Source organism: Oncorhynchus keta, chromosome 13 (assembly GCF_023373465.1).
Source record: "Oncorhynchus keta strain PuntledgeMale-10-30-2019 chromosome 13, Oket_V2, whole genome shotgun sequence".
Classification (NCBI taxonomy): Eukaryota; Metazoa; Chordata; class Actinopteri; order Salmoniformes; family Salmonidae; genus Oncorhynchus; species Oncorhynchus keta.
Window position 1 is genome coordinate 5,355,971 of NC_068433.1, and position 19,672 is coordinate 5,375,642.

At 46.7% G+C, this 19,672-nt stretch overlaps 1 protein-coding gene and 1 long non-coding RNA gene across 8 annotated transcripts in view; one reads left to right on the forward strand and one right to left on the reverse strand.

Moving 5' to 3' along the window:
* The first annotated feature begins 12,267 nt into the window (after positions 1–12,267).
* The window catches only part of LOC127906653 (prospero homeobox protein 1-like), an 11,795-nt gene continuing 4,390 nt past the window's right edge, over positions 12,268–19,672 (forward strand). The window contains exons 1-3 of one of the 2 annotated variants that reach the window (XM_052459130.1): positions 12,268–12,759; positions 13,541–13,642; positions 19,360–19,672. The exon at positions 19,360–19,672 is cut by the window's right edge and continues 1,409 nt beyond it. In XM_052459130.1, coding sequence (XP_052315090.1) covers positions 19,393–19,672 — 280 coding nt within the window. In that variant the 5' untranslated portion in view covers positions 12,268–12,759; positions 13,541–13,642; positions 19,360–19,392. The remainder of the gene's footprint in view (positions 12,760–13,540; positions 13,643–19,359) is intronic. The other variant, XM_052459129.1, reaches the window with a different exon arrangement.
* Positions 16,243–17,425, reverse strand: LOC127906654 (uncharacterized). 6 transcript variants are annotated; one of them, XR_008062237.1, is made up of 7 exons: positions 17,389–17,421; positions 17,133–17,178; positions 17,014–17,089; positions 16,896–16,933; positions 16,786–16,861; positions 16,634–16,747; positions 16,243–16,519 (listed from the first exon to the last, which is right to left on the reverse strand). It is a non-coding gene; the product is annotated as an uncharacterized LOC127906654 (long non-coding RNA). The 6 variants fall into 6 exon arrangements; XR_008062238.1 differs by having other exon boundaries at positions 16,634–16,823; XR_008062235.1 differs by lacking the exons at positions 16,896–16,933; positions 17,014–17,089 and having other exon boundaries at positions 16,634–16,861; positions 17,389–17,425.

The following is a 19,672-nucleotide window of genomic DNA, read 5'->3' on the forward strand; positions in this document are numbered from 1 at the left end:
GGGGCCCAATGATACTACGGTGCCAGGGCCCGGTGCCCCATGGTACTACGGTGCCAGGGCCCGGTACCAGGGCCCCCATGGTACTACGGTGCCAGGGCCCGGTGCCAGGGCCCCCATGGTACTACGGTGCCAGGGCCCGGTGCCAGGGCCCCCATGGTACTACGGTGCCAGGGCCCGGTGCCAGGGCCCCCATGGTACTACGGTGCCAGGGCCCGGTGCCAGGGCTCCCATGGTACTACGGTGCCAGGGCCCGGTGCCAGGGCCCCCATGGTACTACGGTGCCAGGGCCCGGTGCCAGGGCCCCCATGGTACTACGGTGCCAGGGCCCGGTGCCAGGGCCCCCATGGTACTACGGTGCCAGGGCCCGGTGCCAGGGCCCCCATGGTACTACGGTGCCAGGGCCCGGTGCCAGGGCCCCCATGGTACTACGGTGCCAGGGCCCAGTGCCAGGGCCCCCATGGTACTACGGTGCCAGGGCCCGGTGCCAGGGCCCCCATGGTACTACGGTGCCAGGGCCCGGTGCCAGGGCCCCCATGGTACTATGGTGCCAGGGCTCTGGGCCATTTGTGACTCATACAAAGACCTTGTCCGTTTAATTTATATTCCTAAAGTCTTTTACAATGTTTTAATGTAATGTTAGTAATCATATGTACTTGTATAGAGTGGATTTGTACACTACACAAACATTTTATTAATTGTTTTCTAAATAAATACGGTACAGTAGATGTTGTTGTCCCAGTGGGGTACTGTTGCTATAGCAATAGTATTGTGGTAGTTGTTATACTGTTGGGCGAGGAGTTTCTTTTCCATAACCATGTGACCTCACCAGGAAAAACTATTGGCCCTAATTTATAATCGATTTCCATTTCAAGTCAAGAAGTTAAATTAAATTCTAATTTTTCTTCAATGTTTCTTAATGGAAAAGCTATTGGAATTTCAAATACAAAAATTGTATCAGTATATTTAGTATATTGGCTTTATTGTCAGTGATAAAGATTTTGTATGTGTGCAGTGACGTAGTAGCTCAATTCTACCAGCTGGTGTCGCCATTGAGCAGTCGTCTAATTAAAATCTGCATTCATGAACCCAGCAGAGAGAAACGATAAAGACATCAAAAATGACTGAAGTATTCCATCTGCTTAATAGACACCCAGAGGAGTAGTACTCCTCGATACCTAACCTTTTCTTTGGCCATGATAGAGAGGGAGAGAGAGGGGAGAGGAAAGAGAGGGAGGGGAGAGGAGAGGGAAAGGAGAGAGAGGGAGGGGAGAGATGAGAGAGGGAGAGAGATGAGAGATGAAAGAGGGAGGGGAGAGATGAGAGAGGGAGGGGAGAGGAGAGAGAGAGGAAGAGGAGAGAGAGAGGGAGAGGAGAGAGAGGGAGGGAGGGAGGAGAGAGAGGGAGGGAGGAGAGAGAGGGAGGGGAGAGAGAGGGAGGGGAGAGGAGAGAGAGAGGGGGAGAGGAGAGAGAGGGAGGGGAGAGGAGAGAGAGAGTGGGAGAGGAGAGAGAGGGGAGGGGAGAGGGGAGGGAGGGGGAGAGGAGAGAGAGAGAGAGGGGGAGAGGAGAGGAGAGAGAGAGGGGGAGAGGAGAGAGAGGGAGAGGGAGGGGAGAGGGAGGGGAGAGGAGAGGGAGCGAGGGGTGAAAAATGGAGAGCTGATTAAAGGATAAGAGAGGATGATCTCTTCATTGTCCGGGAAAAACGGATTGGGGGGAAAAAAATCCTGACCCTTTTCTCTCTCTCGTTCTTTGTTTGTGCGTTCTGGAAAGAGAGGGAGGAGAGGAGAGAGAGGGAGGAGAGGAGAGAGAGGGAGGAGAGGAGAGAGAGGGAGAGAGAGGGAGGAGAGGAGAGGAGAGAGAGAACCTTGCACCTGTGAAGAGAGAGATAGATGGAACAAAACAAGGGTGGATGCTGAGTCAGCGCTCATCTCTTTATTTTTCTATTTACCCCCCTCTCTCCACTTCTCTCCCTCCCTCTCTCCACTTCTCTCCACTTCTCTCCCTCTCTCTCTCCACTTCTCTCCCTCTCCACTTCTCTCCACTTCTCTCCCTCTCTCCCTCCCTCTCTCCACTTCTCTCCCTCTCTCTCTCCACTTCTCTCCATGTCTCTTCCTCTTTCTATCCCTCCATCTCCCTCTCCTCTCTGTCTGTGACAATTACACCATCAAAACACTTCAGTCAGAGAGGGTAATTGGTGCCAGTGTTGTCGTGAGAGAGCGATATAGATAGTGTCTATTTCTGTGCTTGTGTGTGTGTGTGTTTAGAGACATCATATGTTCTTTATCGTACGGCGCTTCACACACTGTGAGAGCTCGGTCAGAGGGTCCATAAGGTGTCCTATATCAGGTATTCCCAAACTGGGGCGATGTCGTCGGGAGGTGAGCCCCGAATGAATATGTGAGTCACACATTTTCAAACAGTCCATTTATATTTTCCAACAGGACTACACATTTGGGTGAGGTTTTTTTTTCTTTTTTCTCTCGCCTGTGTAGTCGTTTCACTGTCATAAAATGAAACCATCTAGTGTTCAGCGAAATAACATTTAACAACACAATGTCAAATACAGGTCAAATAATTAACATCCAATCACATTAACCGTTACTCATCCAATCACATTAACCGTTACTCATCCAATCACATTAACCGTTACTCATCCAATCACATTAACCGTTACTCATCCAATCGCATTAACCGTTACTCATCCAATCACATTAACCGTTACTCATCCAATCACATTAACCGTTACTCATCCAATCACATTAACCGTTACTCATCCAATCACATTAACCGTTACTCATCCAATCACATTAACCGAAAGCACCGAGCTACTGCCCCCCTTACCTGGGAAAGCACCAAGCTACTGTCCCCCTTACCTGGGAAAGCACCAAGCTACTGCCCCCTTACCTGGGAAAGCACCAAGCTACTGTCCCCTTACCTGGGAAAGCACCAAGCTACTGCCCCCTTACCTGGGAAAGCACCAAGCTACTGCCCCTTACCTGGGAAAGCACCAAGCTACTGTCCCCCTTACCTGGGAAAGCACCAAGCTACTGTCCCCTTACCTGGGAAAGCACCAAGCTACTGTCCCCTTACCTGGGAAAGCACCAAGCTACTGTCCCCTTACCTGGGAAAGCACCAAGCTACTGTCCCCTTACCTGGGAAAGCACCAAGCTACTGTCCCCTTACCTGGGAAAGCACCAAGCTACTGCCCCCTTACCTGGGAAAGCACCAAGCTACTGTCCCCTTACCTGGGAAAGCACCAAGCTACTGTCCCCTTACCTGGGAAAGCACCAAGCTACTGTCCCCTTACCTGGGAAAGCACCAAGCTACTGTCCCCTTACCTGGGAAAGCACCAAGCTACTGTCCCCTTACCTGGGAAAGCACCAAGCTACTGTCCCCTTACCTGGGAAAGCACCAAGCTACTGCCCCTTACCTGGGAAAGCACCAAGCTACTGTCCCCTTACCTGGGAAAGCACCAAGCTACTGTCCCCTTACCTGGGAAAGCACCAAGCTACTGCCCCCTTACCTGGGAAAGCACCAAGCTACTGTCCCCTTACCTGGGAAAGCACCAAGCTACTGTCCCCCTTACCTGGGAAAGCACCAAGCTACTGTCCCCTTACCTGGGAAAGCACCAAGCTACTGTCCCTTACCTGGGAAAGCACCAAGCTACTGTCCCCCTTACCTGGGAAAGCACCAAGCTACTGTCCCCTTACCTGGGAAAGCACCAAGCTACTGTCCCCTTACCTGGGAAAGCACCAAGCTACTGTCCCCCTTACCTGGGAAAGCACCAAGCTACTGTCCCCTTACCTGGGAAAGCACCAAGCTACTGTCCCCTTACCTGGGAAAGCACCAAGCTACTGTCCCCTTACCTGGGAAAGCACCAAGCTACTGTCCCCTTTACCTGGGAAAGCACCAAGCTACTGTCCCCCTTACCTGGGAAAGCACCAAGCTACTGTCCCCTTACCTGGGAAAGCACCAAGCTACTGTCCCTTTACCTGGGAAAGCACCAAGCTACTGTCCCCCTTACCTGGGAAAGCACCAAGCTACTGTCCCCTTACCTGGGAAAGCACCAAGCTACTGGGAAAGCACCAAGCTACTGTCCCTTTACCTGGGAAAGCACCAAGCTACTGTCCCCTTACCTGGGAAAGCACCAAGCTACTGTCCCTTTACCTGGGAAAGCACCAAGCTACTGTCTCCCTTACCTGGGAAAGCACCAAGCTACTGTCCCTTTACCTGGGAAAGCACCAAGCTACTGTCCCTTTACCTGGGAAAGCACCAAGCTACTGTCCCCTTACCTGGGAAAGCACCAAGCTACTGTCCCTTTACCTGGGAAAGCACCAAGCTACTGTCCCCTTACCTGGGAAAGCACCAAGCTACTGTCCCCTTACCTGGGAAAGCACCCAACAGACAGGGATTTTGGACCATTGAAGAGGAGCAAATGATGAGAAAGATTTGGGGTTCACTTATACTGGGGAGTAGTGCCCCCCTTACCTGGGAAAGCACCATTATCTCACACTGTGAAACCTTCACTTATACTGGGAAAGTGCCTTTCCTCAGCCACAGCTGTTATATGTCCCCAGTATTATCCTGGGAAAGCACCAAGCTACTGTCCCTTTAGCCAACAGGGAAAGTCCTACAGGCAAGCCCAAGCTACAACTCAGCCACAGTGTGTCCCTTTACCTGGGAACATTTAGCAACAAAACATACTTTTAAAAATAAGCCAGAGGAGGTTTTTGGGAAAGCACAACTTTTGAAGCTACTGTCCAGGTACCATTAATATCTGGGAAAGCACCGAGTGGGGAGGACAGGCAAGTCCCATACTTACCTGGGAAAGGCAAGCCCCATACTATTGTCCAGGCAAGCCCCACCTATTGAGAGGAGCTAGGACAGGCAAGCCCCATACTATTGTCCCTGGCTGGGAAAGCCCCATACTATTGTAGAGGAGTGGCTACAGGCCCCCTTACCTGGGAAAGCACAGGCAAGCTACTGTCCAGGCAAGCCCCATACTATTGGGAAACAGGCAAGCCCCATACTATTGCTACAGGCCCCCATACTATTGTAGAGGAGTGGCTAGGACAGGCAAGCCCCATACCTGGGAAGGAGCTGGGACAGGCAAGCTCATACTGTCCCAAGCCCCATACTATTATAGAGGAAAGCACAGGCAAGCCCATACTATTGTCCCCCCATACCTTGGGAAAGGACAGGCAAGCCCCATACTGTCCCCTGGCTACCCAGGCAAGCCCACCACTATTAGAGGAGTGGCTACAGTCCCCCATACTATTGTGGAGGACCTGGGAAAGGCAAGCCCCATACTATTGCAGAGGAGTACTGCCCCCCATACTATTGTAAGGAGCTACCACAGGCAAGGCCCATACTTAGAGGAGTGGCTGGGAAAGGCAAGCCCCATACTACTGTCCCTTTACCTGGGAAAGGCACCATAGCTACAAGCCCCCTTACCTTGGAAAGCACCACAGGCAAGCCCCATACCTGGGAAAGTGGCTGGGACAGGCAAGCCCCATACTGCCCCCTTACCTGGGAAAGCACAGGCAAGCCCCATACTATTGCTGGGACCAAGCCCCATACCTGGAGGAAACAGGCAAGCCCAACTATTGCTACTGCCCCCTTACCTGGGAAAGGCACCCCAACTATTGCTACTGTCCCATACTATACCTGGGAAAGGCAAGCCCCAACAACAGACAGGGACGTTGAACCATCTATTGAAGAGGGCTAGGACAGATGTGATGAGAACTACCCCATTGATTTGGGGTTCAGGCAAGCCCCATACTATTGTAGGAGTGCCTTTCCAGGCAGCCACAGTGCAGTTACAGGCATGTCCTACTATTGTAGAGGATCCCAGGCAAGCCCCATCGATGAAATCTTCAGGCAAGCCCCATACTGGGAGTAGTGCCTTTCCTCAAGCCCCACAGTGTGTTATATATGTCCCCATACAGTATTAGTCCCAGGCAAGCCCCATACTATTGTAAACCTTCAGGCAAGCCCCATACTATTGTAGAGGAGTAGTGCCTTTCCTCAGCCACAGTGTGTTATATATGGACAGGCAAGCCCCATACTATTGTGGAGGAGTGGCTGGGACAGGCAAGCCCCATACTATTGTGGAGGAGTGGCTGGGACAGGCAAGCCCCATACTATTGTAGAGGAGTGGCTGGGACAGGCAAGCCCCATACTATTGTGGAGGAGTGGCTGGGACAGGCAAGCCCCATACTATTGTGGAGGAGTGGCTGGGACAGGCAAGCCCCATACTATTGTAGAGGAGAGGCTGGGACAGGCAAGCCCCATACTATTGTAGAGGAGTGGCTGGGACAGGCAAGCCCCATACTATTGTAGAGGAGTGGCTAGGACAGGCAAGCCCCATACTATTGTGGAGGAGTGGCTGGGACAGGCAAGCCCCATACTATTGTGGAGGAGTGGCTGGGACAGGGAAGCCCCATACTATTGTGGAGGACTGGCTGGGACAGGCAAGCCCCATACTATTGTGGAGGACTGGCTGGGACAGGCAAGCCCCATACTATTGTGGAGGAGTGGCTGGGACAGGCAAGCCCCATACTATTGTGGAGGACTGGCTGGGACAGGCAAGCCCCATACTATTGTGGAGGAGTGGCTGGGACAGAGAATAACCAGACATACAGTCTTTCAGCATGACAATGATCCCAAACACACCGCCCGGGCAATGAAGGAGTGGCTTCGTAAGAAGCATTTCAAGGTCCTGGAGTGGCCTAGCCAGTCTCCAGATCTCAACCCCATAGAAAATCTTTGGAGGGAGTTGAAATTCCGTGTTGCCCAGCAACAGCCCCAAAACATCACTGCTCAAGAGGAGATCTGCATGGAGGAATGGGCCAAAATACCAGCAACAGTGTGTGAAAACCTTGTGAAGACTTACAGAAAACGTTTGACCTCTGTCATTGCCAACAAAGGGTATATAACAAAGTATTGAGATAAACTTTTGTTATTGACCAAATACTTATTTTCCACCATAATTTGCAAATAAATTCATTAAAAATCCTACAATGTGATTTTGTGGATTTCTTTTTCTCATTTTGTCTGTCATAGTTGAAGTGAACCTATGATGAAAATTACAGGCCTCTCTCATCTTTTTAAGTGGGAGAACTTGCACAATTGGTGGCTGACTAAATACTTTTTTGCCCCACTGTATATAATTTTAATTCCATTCCTTTACTTTAGATTTGTGTGAAATAGATGTAAAAGTATAGACTTTACGTCCGTCCCCTCGCCCCGACATGGGCGTGAACCAGGGACGCTCTGCACACATCAACAACAGTCACCCACGAAGCATCGTTACCCATCGCTCCACAAAAGCCACGGTCCTTACAGAGCAAAGGGGATCCACTACTTCAAGGTCTCAGAGCAAGTGACGTCACTGAGTGATACGCCACTAGGGCGCACCACCGCTAACTAGCTAGCCATTTCACATCGGCTACACTCACCCCTCCTTTTGACCTCCTCCTCTTTCCGCAGCAACCAGTGATCCGGGTCAACAGCATCAATGTAAATCAATGTTGTGAAATTGTTAGATATTACTGTACTGTTGGAACTAGAAGCACAATCATTTCACTACACTCGCAATAACATCTACTAACTATGTGTATGTAACCAATAACATCTGTTAACCATGTGACCAATAACATCTGCTAACCATGTGACCAATAACATCTGCTAACCATGTGACCAATAACATCTGCTAACCATGTGACCAATAACATCTGCTAACCATGTGACCAATAACATCTGCTAACCATGTGACCAATAACATCTGCTAACCATGTAACCAATAACATCTGTTAACCATGTGACCAATAACATCTGATAACCATGTGACCAATAACATCTGCTAACCATGTGTATGTGACCAATAACATCTGCTAACCATGTGACCAATAACATCTGTTAACCATGTGACCAATAACATCTGCTAACCATGTGACCAATAACATCTGTTAACCATGTGACCAATAACATCTGCTAACCATGTGACCAATAACATATGTTAACCATGTGACCAATAACATCTGCTAACCATGTGACCAATAACATCTGTCAACCATGTGACCAATAACATCTGTTAACCATGTGTATGTGACCAATAACATCTGTTAACCATGTGACCAATAACATCTGCTAACCATGTGTATGTGACCAATAACATCTGTTAACCATGTGACCAATAACATCTGTTAACCATGTGACCAATAACATCTGTTAACCATGTGACCAATAACATCTGCTAACCATGTGACCAATAACATCTGTTAACCATGTGACCAATAACATCTGTTAACCATGTGACCAATAACATCTGTTAACCATGTGACCAATAACATCTGTTAACCATGTGACCAATAACATCTGCTAACCATGTGACCAATAACATCTGTTAACCATGTGACCAATAACATCTGTTAACCATGTGACCAATAACATCTGTCAACCATGTGACCAATAACATCTGTTAACCATGTGACCAATAACATCTGCTAACCATGTGACCAATAACATCTGTTAACCATGTGACCAATAACATCTGTTAACCATGTGACCAATAACATCTGTCAACCATGTGACCAATAACATCTGTTAACCATGTGACCAATAACATCTGCTAACCATGTGACCAATAACATCTGTTAACCATGTGACCAATAACATCTGTTAACCATGTGACCAATAACATCTGCTAACCATGTGACCAATAACATCTGCTAAGCATGTGACCAATAACATCTGTTAACCATGTGTATGTGACCAATAACATCTGTTAACCATGTGACCAATAACATCTGCTAACCATGTGACCAATAACATCTGTTAACCATGTGACCAATAACATCTGTTAACCATGTGACCAATAACATCTGTTAACCATGTGACCAATAACATCTGTTAACCATGTGACCAATAACATCTGTTAACCATGTGACCAATAACATCTGCTAACCATGTGACCAATAACATCTGTTAACCATGTGGCCAATAACATCTGTTAACCATGTGACCAATAACATCTGTTAACCATGTGACCAATAACATCTGCTAAGCATGTGACCAATAACATCTGCTAACCATGTGGCCAATAACATCTGTTAACCATGTGTATGTGACCAATAACAATTGATTTGATTTGCACATAAATTACAGACACACAAACACTTGCCTAAGCGATACTTTACTGACTCTACTTTTACATATATGTAAACTCACACATCCTGTAGGCAAACTCAACCCCAACACACTCACAAATGCACTGTACACACAGACATGCGCACACACCTTCCAATGACCTATATGTGTTACAGGACATCCCCCACCCCCTAACACACACACACACACACACACACACACACACACACACACACACACACACACACACACACACACACACACACACACACACACACACACACCTCAGTGGTCTGCTCTGCTGTGAAATGAGGAATAAGCATAATGTGTTTCCTTCATACACACACACACCCTCTGTTTCTATTCTCTCTACTTCCTCTCTCCCTCTCTCATCCCTCCCTCTCGCTCTCTTTTCCCCTTGATCCCTTTCTGTCACCTTGCCTAAGGCTGTTTGAGTGCTCTCCCCCCCAGTTCTAACCCTTCTTTCTCTTTTCCTCCCTTCCTGTTTTCTCTCTCCTCTCTTTTCCTCCCTTCCTGTTTTCTCTCTCCTCTCTTTTCCTCCCTTCCTGTTTTCTCTCTCCTCTCTTTTCCTCCCTTCCTGTTTTCTCTCTCCTCTCTTTTCCTCCCTTCCTGTTTTCTCTCTCCTCTCTTTTCCTCCCTTCCTGTTTTCTCTCTCCTCTCTTTTCCTCCCTTCCTGTTTTCTCTCTCCTCTCTTTTCCTCCCTTCCTGTTTTCTCTCTCCTCTCTTTTCCTCCCTTCCTGTTTCTCTCTCTCTTTTCCTCCCTTCCTGTTTTCTCTCCCTCTCTTTTCCTCCCTTCCTGTTCTCTCTCTCTCTCTTTTCCTCCCTTCCTGTTTTCTCTCTCCTCTCTTTTCCTCCCTTCCTGTTTTCTCTCTCTCTCTTTTCCTCCCTTCCTCTCTTTTCCTCCCTTCCTGTTTTCTCTCTCCTCTCTTTTCCTCCCTTCCTGTTCTCTCTCTCCTCTCTTTTTCTCCCTTCCTGTTTTCTCTCCTCTCTATTCCTCCCTTCCTGTTCTCTCTCCTCTCTATTCCTCCCTTCCTGTTCTCTCTCCTCTCTATTCCTCCCTTCCTGTTCTCTCTCCTCTCTTTTCCTCCCTTCCTGTTCTCTCTCCTCTCTTTTCCTCCCTTCCTGTTCTCTCTCTCCTCTCTTTTCCTCCCTTCCTGTTTTCTCTCCTCTCTTTTCCTCCCTTCCTGTTCTCTCTCTCCTCTCTTTTCCTCAATTCCTGATATTTTGCTCTCATTCATCTTCCTCCCTTCCTGTTCTCTCTCCCCCTCTTTCCCCCTCTCCCCATCCCTGCATCCCTCTCTCCCCCTCTCCCCCACCTCTCTCCCCCTCTCCCCATCCCTGCATCCCTCTCTCCCCCTCTCCCCACCTCTCTCCCCACCTCTCTCCCCATCCCTGCATCCCTCTCTCCCCCTCTCCCCCCCCCCATCCCTCATCCCTCTCTCCCCTCTCCCTCATCCCTCTCCCCATCCCTCTTCCCCTCTCCCCATCCCTCTCTGCCCCTCTCCCCCTCCCCCCATCCCTCTTTCCCCCCCTCTCCCCACCTCTCTCCCCCTCTTTCCCTCTCCCCCTCCCTCTCTGCCCCTCTCCCCATCCCTCTCTGCCCCTCTCCCCCGCTCTGCATCCCTCTCTCCCCACCTCTCTCCCCTCTCCCCATCCCTCTCTGCCCCTCTCCCCATCCCTCTCCCCACCTCTCTCCCTCTCTGCCCCTCTACCCCGCTCTGCATCCCTCTCTCTGGGATGCCCTATTTCCCCATTCCTGGCGCTGCTGTGTTCCCAGAGTGATATTGACGTTTTAGATCATCAAACACACACACTGTGTTACACCATCAGTCATTGGATGAGCTGCTTGATGTTGGGCCAAGTGGTTGACATGTAACAGACCTCAGAAAGAGGCAGCACACATAGGGAGAGCGAGAGAGAGACACACACACAGAGAGAGAGAATGAGACACACACACACACACAGAACGAGAGAGACACACACAGAGAGACAGACACACACACACACACACACACACACACACACACACACAAAGAGAGAGACACACACACAGACAGAGATACACATCATCCTCCTCTCTGCTCTGTGCCAAAATATAATGTAACTAAGCTAGCTATCTGTTGAAAGGGTTTATGGTCAGTTAAATACACTGGCTAAATAAATCTGTCCCCACACACACACAGAGGAAAAACACACACTCTCTCTCACACACACGTACACACACTTCATCATTTCTCTGCATATGCTGTTGTTAATCCAGACAAATGGCCCTCTCTCAGGCATCTTTTGTTAACGCCATTGTTACCATAACAACCACAACCTTTTGGGGTTTTTTTGGGGGGGGGGTGCTTACACTGAAGAGAGATGGAGGATGGGAGGGATGAGGGACAGAGTGAGGCAGGTGTGTTACAGGCTACAGACTACAGTAGATGAACAGGTGAGATGATGATTGCTATTTGTTAGTAAGTCATTAACCCTTCTATCAACCACAAGGCCCTAAAAGCTGACAGGACCCTGGCATTAAGCAAGCCAAGGTGACAATAAAACACATTGTCCATATAGCCGATAACATTTTCCATATTTGCTGTCTGGGCCCTTCATGTGAATAAATGCTGTCTACAAATAAATCAATGTTTTTCTTCGAGAGATAACCAAAAAAAAATAAAAAATAGTTAATATTTGACTCCTTCAAGCGAGGCTACGAGTTTCAGCTGTCAGTCATTCGTTTTGTCCCAAATTACACCCCATTTCCTTGACCGGGGACTAAAATCAGGGTGTCATTTGGGACTGAAGAAAATCTGTCAAACTATAGTCTAAACCAACTGATTATAATGGTCGTATTACAGAGCCAATGAGAGGCCTAGGGAATGTGAACTCTGCTCTGTGATAGGACAGGAGCCAGGATTCCACTACTGGGATATCTGCCCACGTGGAGAGTGAGTATGAAGTTTAGTTGCCCCAGTAACTAACTACCCCTTGGATATACCCTCAGTCCTACAGCCACAATATATATATATATGTGTGTTTTTATGTCCCATCAAATTAAGGAATATATTTTGCAAGATTTTAAGAATATATATTTTAAAGTAGTGTCCTTTTAAAAAAGAATAATACTTTGCCTTGGACCATTTTGTATTGGTAGTGAATTTCAGTTTCGGCAAGTCGTTAAGAGGATGAACTATCACGTAGCTATACTTTAGTCTACATAATGGACAGAGAGAAAAAGGAGATAGGGAACAAGGGGGTTAATGCCAACCGTGCCGTGAAGTGGACAACAGCTCGCGAGCCCGCCCTCGCGCACCTTTTCAAAGCGTGTGAGGATGTCACAGGGAGATACTGTATGTTAGGAAGCTAGAGATAGAAAGAGAGAGGGGGATTGACAACGAGGAGCAGCAATAACAGGAAACACAGCGCGCAGGGCTTTGCTTTCCTGCGGAGCGGATGCACTGACCAGAGCAAACAGAAGGGCACGAGAGGAGCGGTTGCAGACAGATAAAACGGGAAGAGGAGCACCTCAGAACTAACCGGTTCTAACGTTCTCACACAGAGAGAGAGAAGAGTCGGTTTCCGTGCGGGGTGTTATCCAATTGAGTGAGTTATTGTCTTAAGTCAATTCTACTTTTGGTTTGTCTACACTTTGACTACTCCGTATGTCCTTTGCTGTGAGTGCACTGACCTGTGTGTGCGCGTGTCCGTCCATGTTTATGTAGCCTAGCCTATTATCAACTGCGACATACTGTACGTGCACCGATAATTAATGGGTGGCAGCTGCTCATTATGGAGGACTAAACCTGGCATAATTAGAAATGAATGAAAGCACACAAATAGATAAATACATAAATAAATGCTCATATAAACAGATGAATGAATGCACACGGATGAATAATTAATAGCAGTTTATTTCTGTTATTTTAATTTATATGATTTGTTTCTGTATTTCTTCCGCCAATATGATAATGAGGGGGGCGTCAACCAAACATATGTGGCTGTTATCTAACACACCATTGGTTGATCAATGCCACAGTGCCGTTGCACTTGCCTGGGCTGCGTTCAGTATGACATAACGGTGTTCAACATTTTAAAGATCATGTTTAACATTAGCACCTCCCACCCCCCCAAAAAAACAATCATGTGTAGAGCATACATGTATCAGTGTCACTATTTTTTCCCGACATTAGAAATTGGAGATAAAATCTATTTTATGCTGCTGTGGCGAAACACGCAACGTGAAAACACACAAATGGAACATTGTCCTTGCTTGACGTAGAATCCAGGTGAAAAACTTTGGAACACTGAGCCATTGACTGACTAGCTACACCAGGTAGCAGTGTTATGGGTGGATTTCTTTTAACAATAAGACACTGGGCTACAGCCATATGGTTTTGAACCTAGAAGAAGACCGAGAGACGGGAGTAGGTGAGAAGGAGTCGGCCGGGATTGGTGAGAGGAATGTCCAGTTGGACAGAAAAGCACGGTAAGCTAATGTTACAAGATAACTAGCTTGGCTACAACTGAAAGTCGAGTTGGCTGGCTAGCTAGTTGCATTTTACAGTCAGACTCTACATTTTACACTTAAGTAGCTAGTTAGCTGCGTTTTACAGTCACTACATTTTTACACTTAGGTAGCTAGCTAGCTGCGTTTTACAGTCACTCTACATTTTACACTTAGGTAGCTAGTTAGCTGCGTTTTACAGTCACTCTACATTTTACACTTAAGTAGCTAGCTAGCTGCGTTTTACAGTCACTCTACATTTTACACTTAGGTAGCTAGCTCGCTACGTTTTACAGTCACTACATTTTACACTTAAGTAGCTAGCTAGCTGCGTTTTATAGTCAGAATCTAAATTATACACTTAGCTAGCTAGCTAGCTAGATAATGAACTAAACTTCAAGTATCATAAAATATGACTATCTAGCTATCCACGATAGCTAAATATCTGTCAGATGTGAAGCAAGCAGGATCGTGGCATGTGTCAGAAGCAATGCGTGTTGGCTAGCTCATGTTAGCTAGATCACATTAGCTAGTCAAGTTTTATTAGTCGTATTTACAGGATACGCATGGTATTCGTGGTCCAATGATATGCTTACTTGCAGATTCCTCCTCGACAATGCAACAACAGTACTAAATAAAAGAGAAGAATACAAACAAAGTTAAAGGCTCAGTAGAATATAATAAATATTTTAGCCAAAGTATAATACAGGAAGGCACAATTTATAGTCCAACATTTACATGTGTATTGGGGGGGGGAGTAATAAGTGTATATATATAGGTATATACAGTGGGGCAAAAAAGTATTTAGTCAGCCACCGATTGTGCAAGTTCTCCCACTTAAAAAGATGAGAGCCCTGTAATTTTCATCAAAGGTACACTTCAACAATGACAGACAAAATGAGAAAAAAAATCCAGAAAATCACATTGTAGGATTTTTAATGAATTTATTTGCAAATTATGGTGGAAAATAAGTACCCGGGGTGGAATGGCAAATTTCTTCAGCCCCCTTAGGAAGTAGAGACGCTGTTGCAAACTCTTGACAAGACTGGTGGTGTTGTTGATCCATGACAAGTCCTCTGTGATGTGGACACTGAGAAACTTAAAACTCGTGATTCTCTCTACTCCCGTAGATGTGGATTGGAGCATGTCCCCCCCCCCCTCTCCTGAAGTCAACAATCAGCTCCTTTGTTTTGTTGACGTTGAGCGAGAGGTTGGTGTCATGACACCACAATGTCAGTTCACTTACCTCCTCCCTATAGGCTGAGTCGTCGTTGTTGGTTATCGTGCCTACAGCCGTGGTGTCGTCATGGAGACTAGATAATGGAGTTGGCGTCGTGCAAAACCCCACAGTCGTTGGTGAACAGGAAGTAGAGCAGAGGACTGAGGACACACCCCTGGGGAGCCCCTAAGGGAGTACAGCAGAGGACTGAGGACACACCCCTGGGGGGCCCCTAAGGGAGTACAGCAGAGGACTGAGGACACACCCCTGGGGGGCCCCCAAGGGAGTACAGCAGAGGACTGAGGACACACCCCTGGGGTGCACCTGTGTTAAGAGTCAGTGTGGAGGAGGTGTTGTTGCCAACCCTCTTTCAGATGTAACTCTGAGGTGTCGCCTACTTTCTGAATTAAGCCATCGTGGATACCTAATTTAAGAGGGATGTAAATTAGGCTAGCAAGCTAGCTAGGCTAATTCTATACATCCATCTTTGAAGCAGTTGGGCTGCAAAATTAGGTCTCAACAATCACAGGCATCTAAACTAGCAGCTAACCTAGCAGCTAACCTAGCAGCTAAACTAGCAGCTAACCACAGTCAAATAAGGAAGATGCTGCCATGATGGAAGAAGTCCCTTATGAAGCTAGCCACAATAAGGATTAGCCACAATAGTGGAATTTGCTGTTCGCCATAGCAATTCTTAGTGAGATGAGACGTGGTGCCATAATATAAATAACAGATTAGCAGTGTTCAATGTTCTATTATGTTACTTTAGAATATTACAATGTTCTATTATGTTACTGTAGCGACCCGCACAGACAGCTGTGTGTTATGTGTTAGGCTAGGAGGTGGTTGTGTTGTACTGACCAGTACCCGGTGTTCGCGGGGTCCGACCTGTCAATCAACCTGCTATCTGCCAATCACGGGAATGCCTGGAATGTTCTGATGCCGGGCATCCTGGTGGTTGGCGGAGTGGCGTGGAGGGGGTTGGGCAGGGGGTGGAGCATTGGAAGTTAAGACCAGGTTCAGCCTTTGTTCTCTCTCTCTTACGTCTGGGTTTCACAAGAGAAGGTCACGATTGGCTTGTGGGTTATCTGTCATCTATTTGGCGTGTGCTACGGCCCAAACAGTAGCCTGTGTAAAGTTGGTGTAATAAACCGTCAATTCGTAAACTCAAGCCTCTGTCTGGACAATTGTTCATTTATGATCTAGTCAGGTCATTACATTACTTTAGAATATTACAATGTTCTATTATGTTACTTAACAGCTATAGATTTAATGATTTCTTGGAGCCTGATGGAGATGTATGGCTGCATCTAAGGCAGGAGATTTGTCTGCATCCAGGTTGAGGCTTGCTTCCAGCAAGTAAAGTAAGCATTTCACTGTGACGTTTACGCCTGATGTATTTGACGCATGACAAATAACATTATATTTTTGATAATACACATCAACAAACCTACCACCCTGTTGTCAGCTAGCAACACATCAACAAACCTACCACCCTGTTTTCAGCTAGCAACACATCAACAAACCTACCACCCTGTTGTCAGCTAGCAACACATCAACAAACCTACCACCCTGTTTTCAGCTAGCAACACATCAACAAACCTACCACCCTGTTGTCAGCTAGCAACACATCAACAAACCTACCACCCTGTTGTCAGCTAGCAACACATCAACAAACCTACCACCCTGTTGTCAGCTAGCAACACATCAACAAACCTACCACCCTGTTTTCAGCTAGCAACACATCAACAAACCTACCACCCTGTTTTCAGCTAGCAACACATCAACAAACCTACCACCCTGTTTTCAGCTAGCAACACATCAACAAACCTACCACCCTGTTTTCAGCTAGCAACACATCAACAAACCTACCACCCTGTTGTCAGCTAGCAACACATCAACAAACCTACCACCCTGTTTTCAGCTAGCAACACATCAACAAACCTACCACCCTGTTGTCAGCTAGCAACACATCAACAAACCTACCAACACCCTGTTTTCAACACATCAACAAACCTACCACCCTGTTTTCAGCTAGCAACACATCAACAAACCTACCACCCTGTTTTCAGCTAGCAACACATCAACAAACAAACCTACCACCCTGTTTTCAGTTAGCAACACATCAACAAACCTACCACCCTGTTGTCAGCTAGCAACACATCAACAAACCTACCACCCTGTTTTCAGCTAGCAACACATCAACAAACCTACCACCCTGTTTTAGCAGCAGCTAGCAACACATCAACAAACCTACCACCCTGTTTTCAGCTAGCAACACATCAACAAACCTACCACCCTGTTTTCAGCTAGCAACACATCAACAAACCTACCACCCTGTTGTCAGCTAGCAACACATCAACAAACCTACCACCCTGTTTTCAGCTATTAACACATCAAAACAAACCTACCACCCTGTTTTCAGCTAGCAACACATCAACAAACCTACCACCCTGTTTCAGCTCAGCTAGCAACACATCAAAACAAACCTACCACCCTGTCAACAAACCTGTTGTCAGCTAGCAACACATCAACAAACCTACCACCCTGTTTTCAGCTAGCAACACATCAACAAACCTATCACCCTGTTGTCAGCTAGCAACACATCAACAAACCTACCACCCTGTTTTCAGCTCAGCTTTTTATATATCAGCAACTTTATCAATCAGATGAATAGCTAGCAAAAGTATCCGTTCACCAACGTGTAACTTGTAGCAGCAGTGGCCTGAGATTACGACACCAAGTTTTCGATGCACGTTCATCCACACGGGAAAACGGGGTAACCTGGAGATACCTTTGTTCTCCGCAGCCAGGCCAGCACTGCCACAGGCCTATGTGAAGATAGTGCCGTCTAACCACTAGGCTACCTGGGCTACCTGCCCCCTACAGTCTAACCACTCGGCCTTCATTTTTTCAGCAACTTTATCAATCAGATGAATAGCAGCCTCCTAAATAAACAAATAAACAAACGAAGGCTAGCCTGCCACCCCCTAACACTAGACTACCTGCACTGAAACTGATGCAAACGGAAACAAAACAAGTGGAATCATGCCCATATTTGGACTAGATAACACGTTTGGAATTAAACAAAACACATTTTAACTTGACAGAAAAGGACAAATCAGTTAATCGCACTGTGGACTTAATAATTGTATATTATTTTTTATTTAATCTTTTTATTTAACTAGACAAGGAATTGCATTGGGGGCATACTGTATGCACTGTACAGCTTTAGCCATGGATCTTGGTTCCATGAAATGGAGTATCAGCCTATTCAGTGACACCCAAAGATCACAACTTTGAAGAGTTTGCACAGACATTAGCATTGTAGCTCATATTAGCATTGTAGCTCATATTAGCATTGTTGCTCATATTAGCATTGTTGCTCATGTTAGCATTGTTGCTCATGTTAGCATTGTTGCTCATGTTAGCATTGTTGCTCATGTTAGCATTGTAGCTCATGTTAGCATTGTAGCTCATGTTAGCATTGTTGCTCATGTTAGCATTGTAGCTCATGTTAGCATTGTAGCTCATGTTAGCATTGTTGCTCATGTTAGCATTGTAGCTCATGTTAGCATTGTAGCTCATATTAGCATTGTAGCTCATATTAGCATTGTTGCTTATATTGCTGGACTTTGATTGTGGGAAATCACCTCTATTTGGACCTATTGGACATTAATATTGCAATGTACAGACTTTTATTAAATGTATGTTTTATTTAACCTTTTTATTTAACTAGGCAAGTCAGTTAAGAACAAATTCTTATTTACAATGACGACCCCATTTTACGGACGGACCCAATAGGTATTAGCCTCGTCAGTGACACCCAAACGAACACGACTGTGAAAAGAGATCGAATTTGAATAATTGATATTTACCTATTTTTAAACTGTTGGATTATATAGTTAATGTTGCAACGGAATTATAATAACCATGGTGACTGATGTGACCTGTTCGCTGTAGGGTTAAACTGCCACACATTTAGTTGAATGAATTTATGGATTATAGCTAGATTAAAATCATATTTAAAATGTCGTGTGTGTGTGTGTGTGTGTGTGTGTGTGTGTGTGTGTGTGTGTGTGTGTGTCTGCCTGCCTGCCTGCCTGCCTGTCCGGCATGTTTGTCTATATGTGATAGAAGTACAGTGAAATGTGTGTGTTGTTATCACTGTCAAGTAGGACTACTGCTTTCACACTGCTACCGCTCTACCTCCACTGTTGTCATCTCTCTCTGTCGTGGGTGTGTGGGGGGGGGGTGGGGGTGCACTGTTGGGGTAAAACATCTGAATAAACAGAATTTAACTGCCATACTTCACTGAAGTGAGTGTTTAGTGGCCATTTTCTCTGAAACATTCAGTTCGTCACACCTGAGTATTCCAGGTGCCTGACGTGAGGTGTAAGGTACGGTCACAATGCTGTTCCTATCACTTTTAAATCACAAACTTGATTTCTAACCAGTTTAATATTTTCTCTCTTTCCAGAAACAGTCATCGACGAGGAGAATAGAAGGTTCCATGGATTCCCCTTCTGATCTGTTTGGTCGTCAGTCCTCCCTGATTTCTCCCTTTGACCTTTACCCTGACCCCTCCACCGCCCTTGACCTCCCCAGACACCTCACACCCTCTGGAGGGGGGCACGGTGCACCCTACCCTGGAGCCAACCCCTCCTACCCCCTTATCCACCACCTGCTGCAGCCTGGTGGAGCCCCCATGAGGTCCGGGGGGGAATTACACCTAGACAGATATAACAGGGAAGAGGAAGGGATGGAGGAGGAGGAGGAGGAGGGGATGGGTG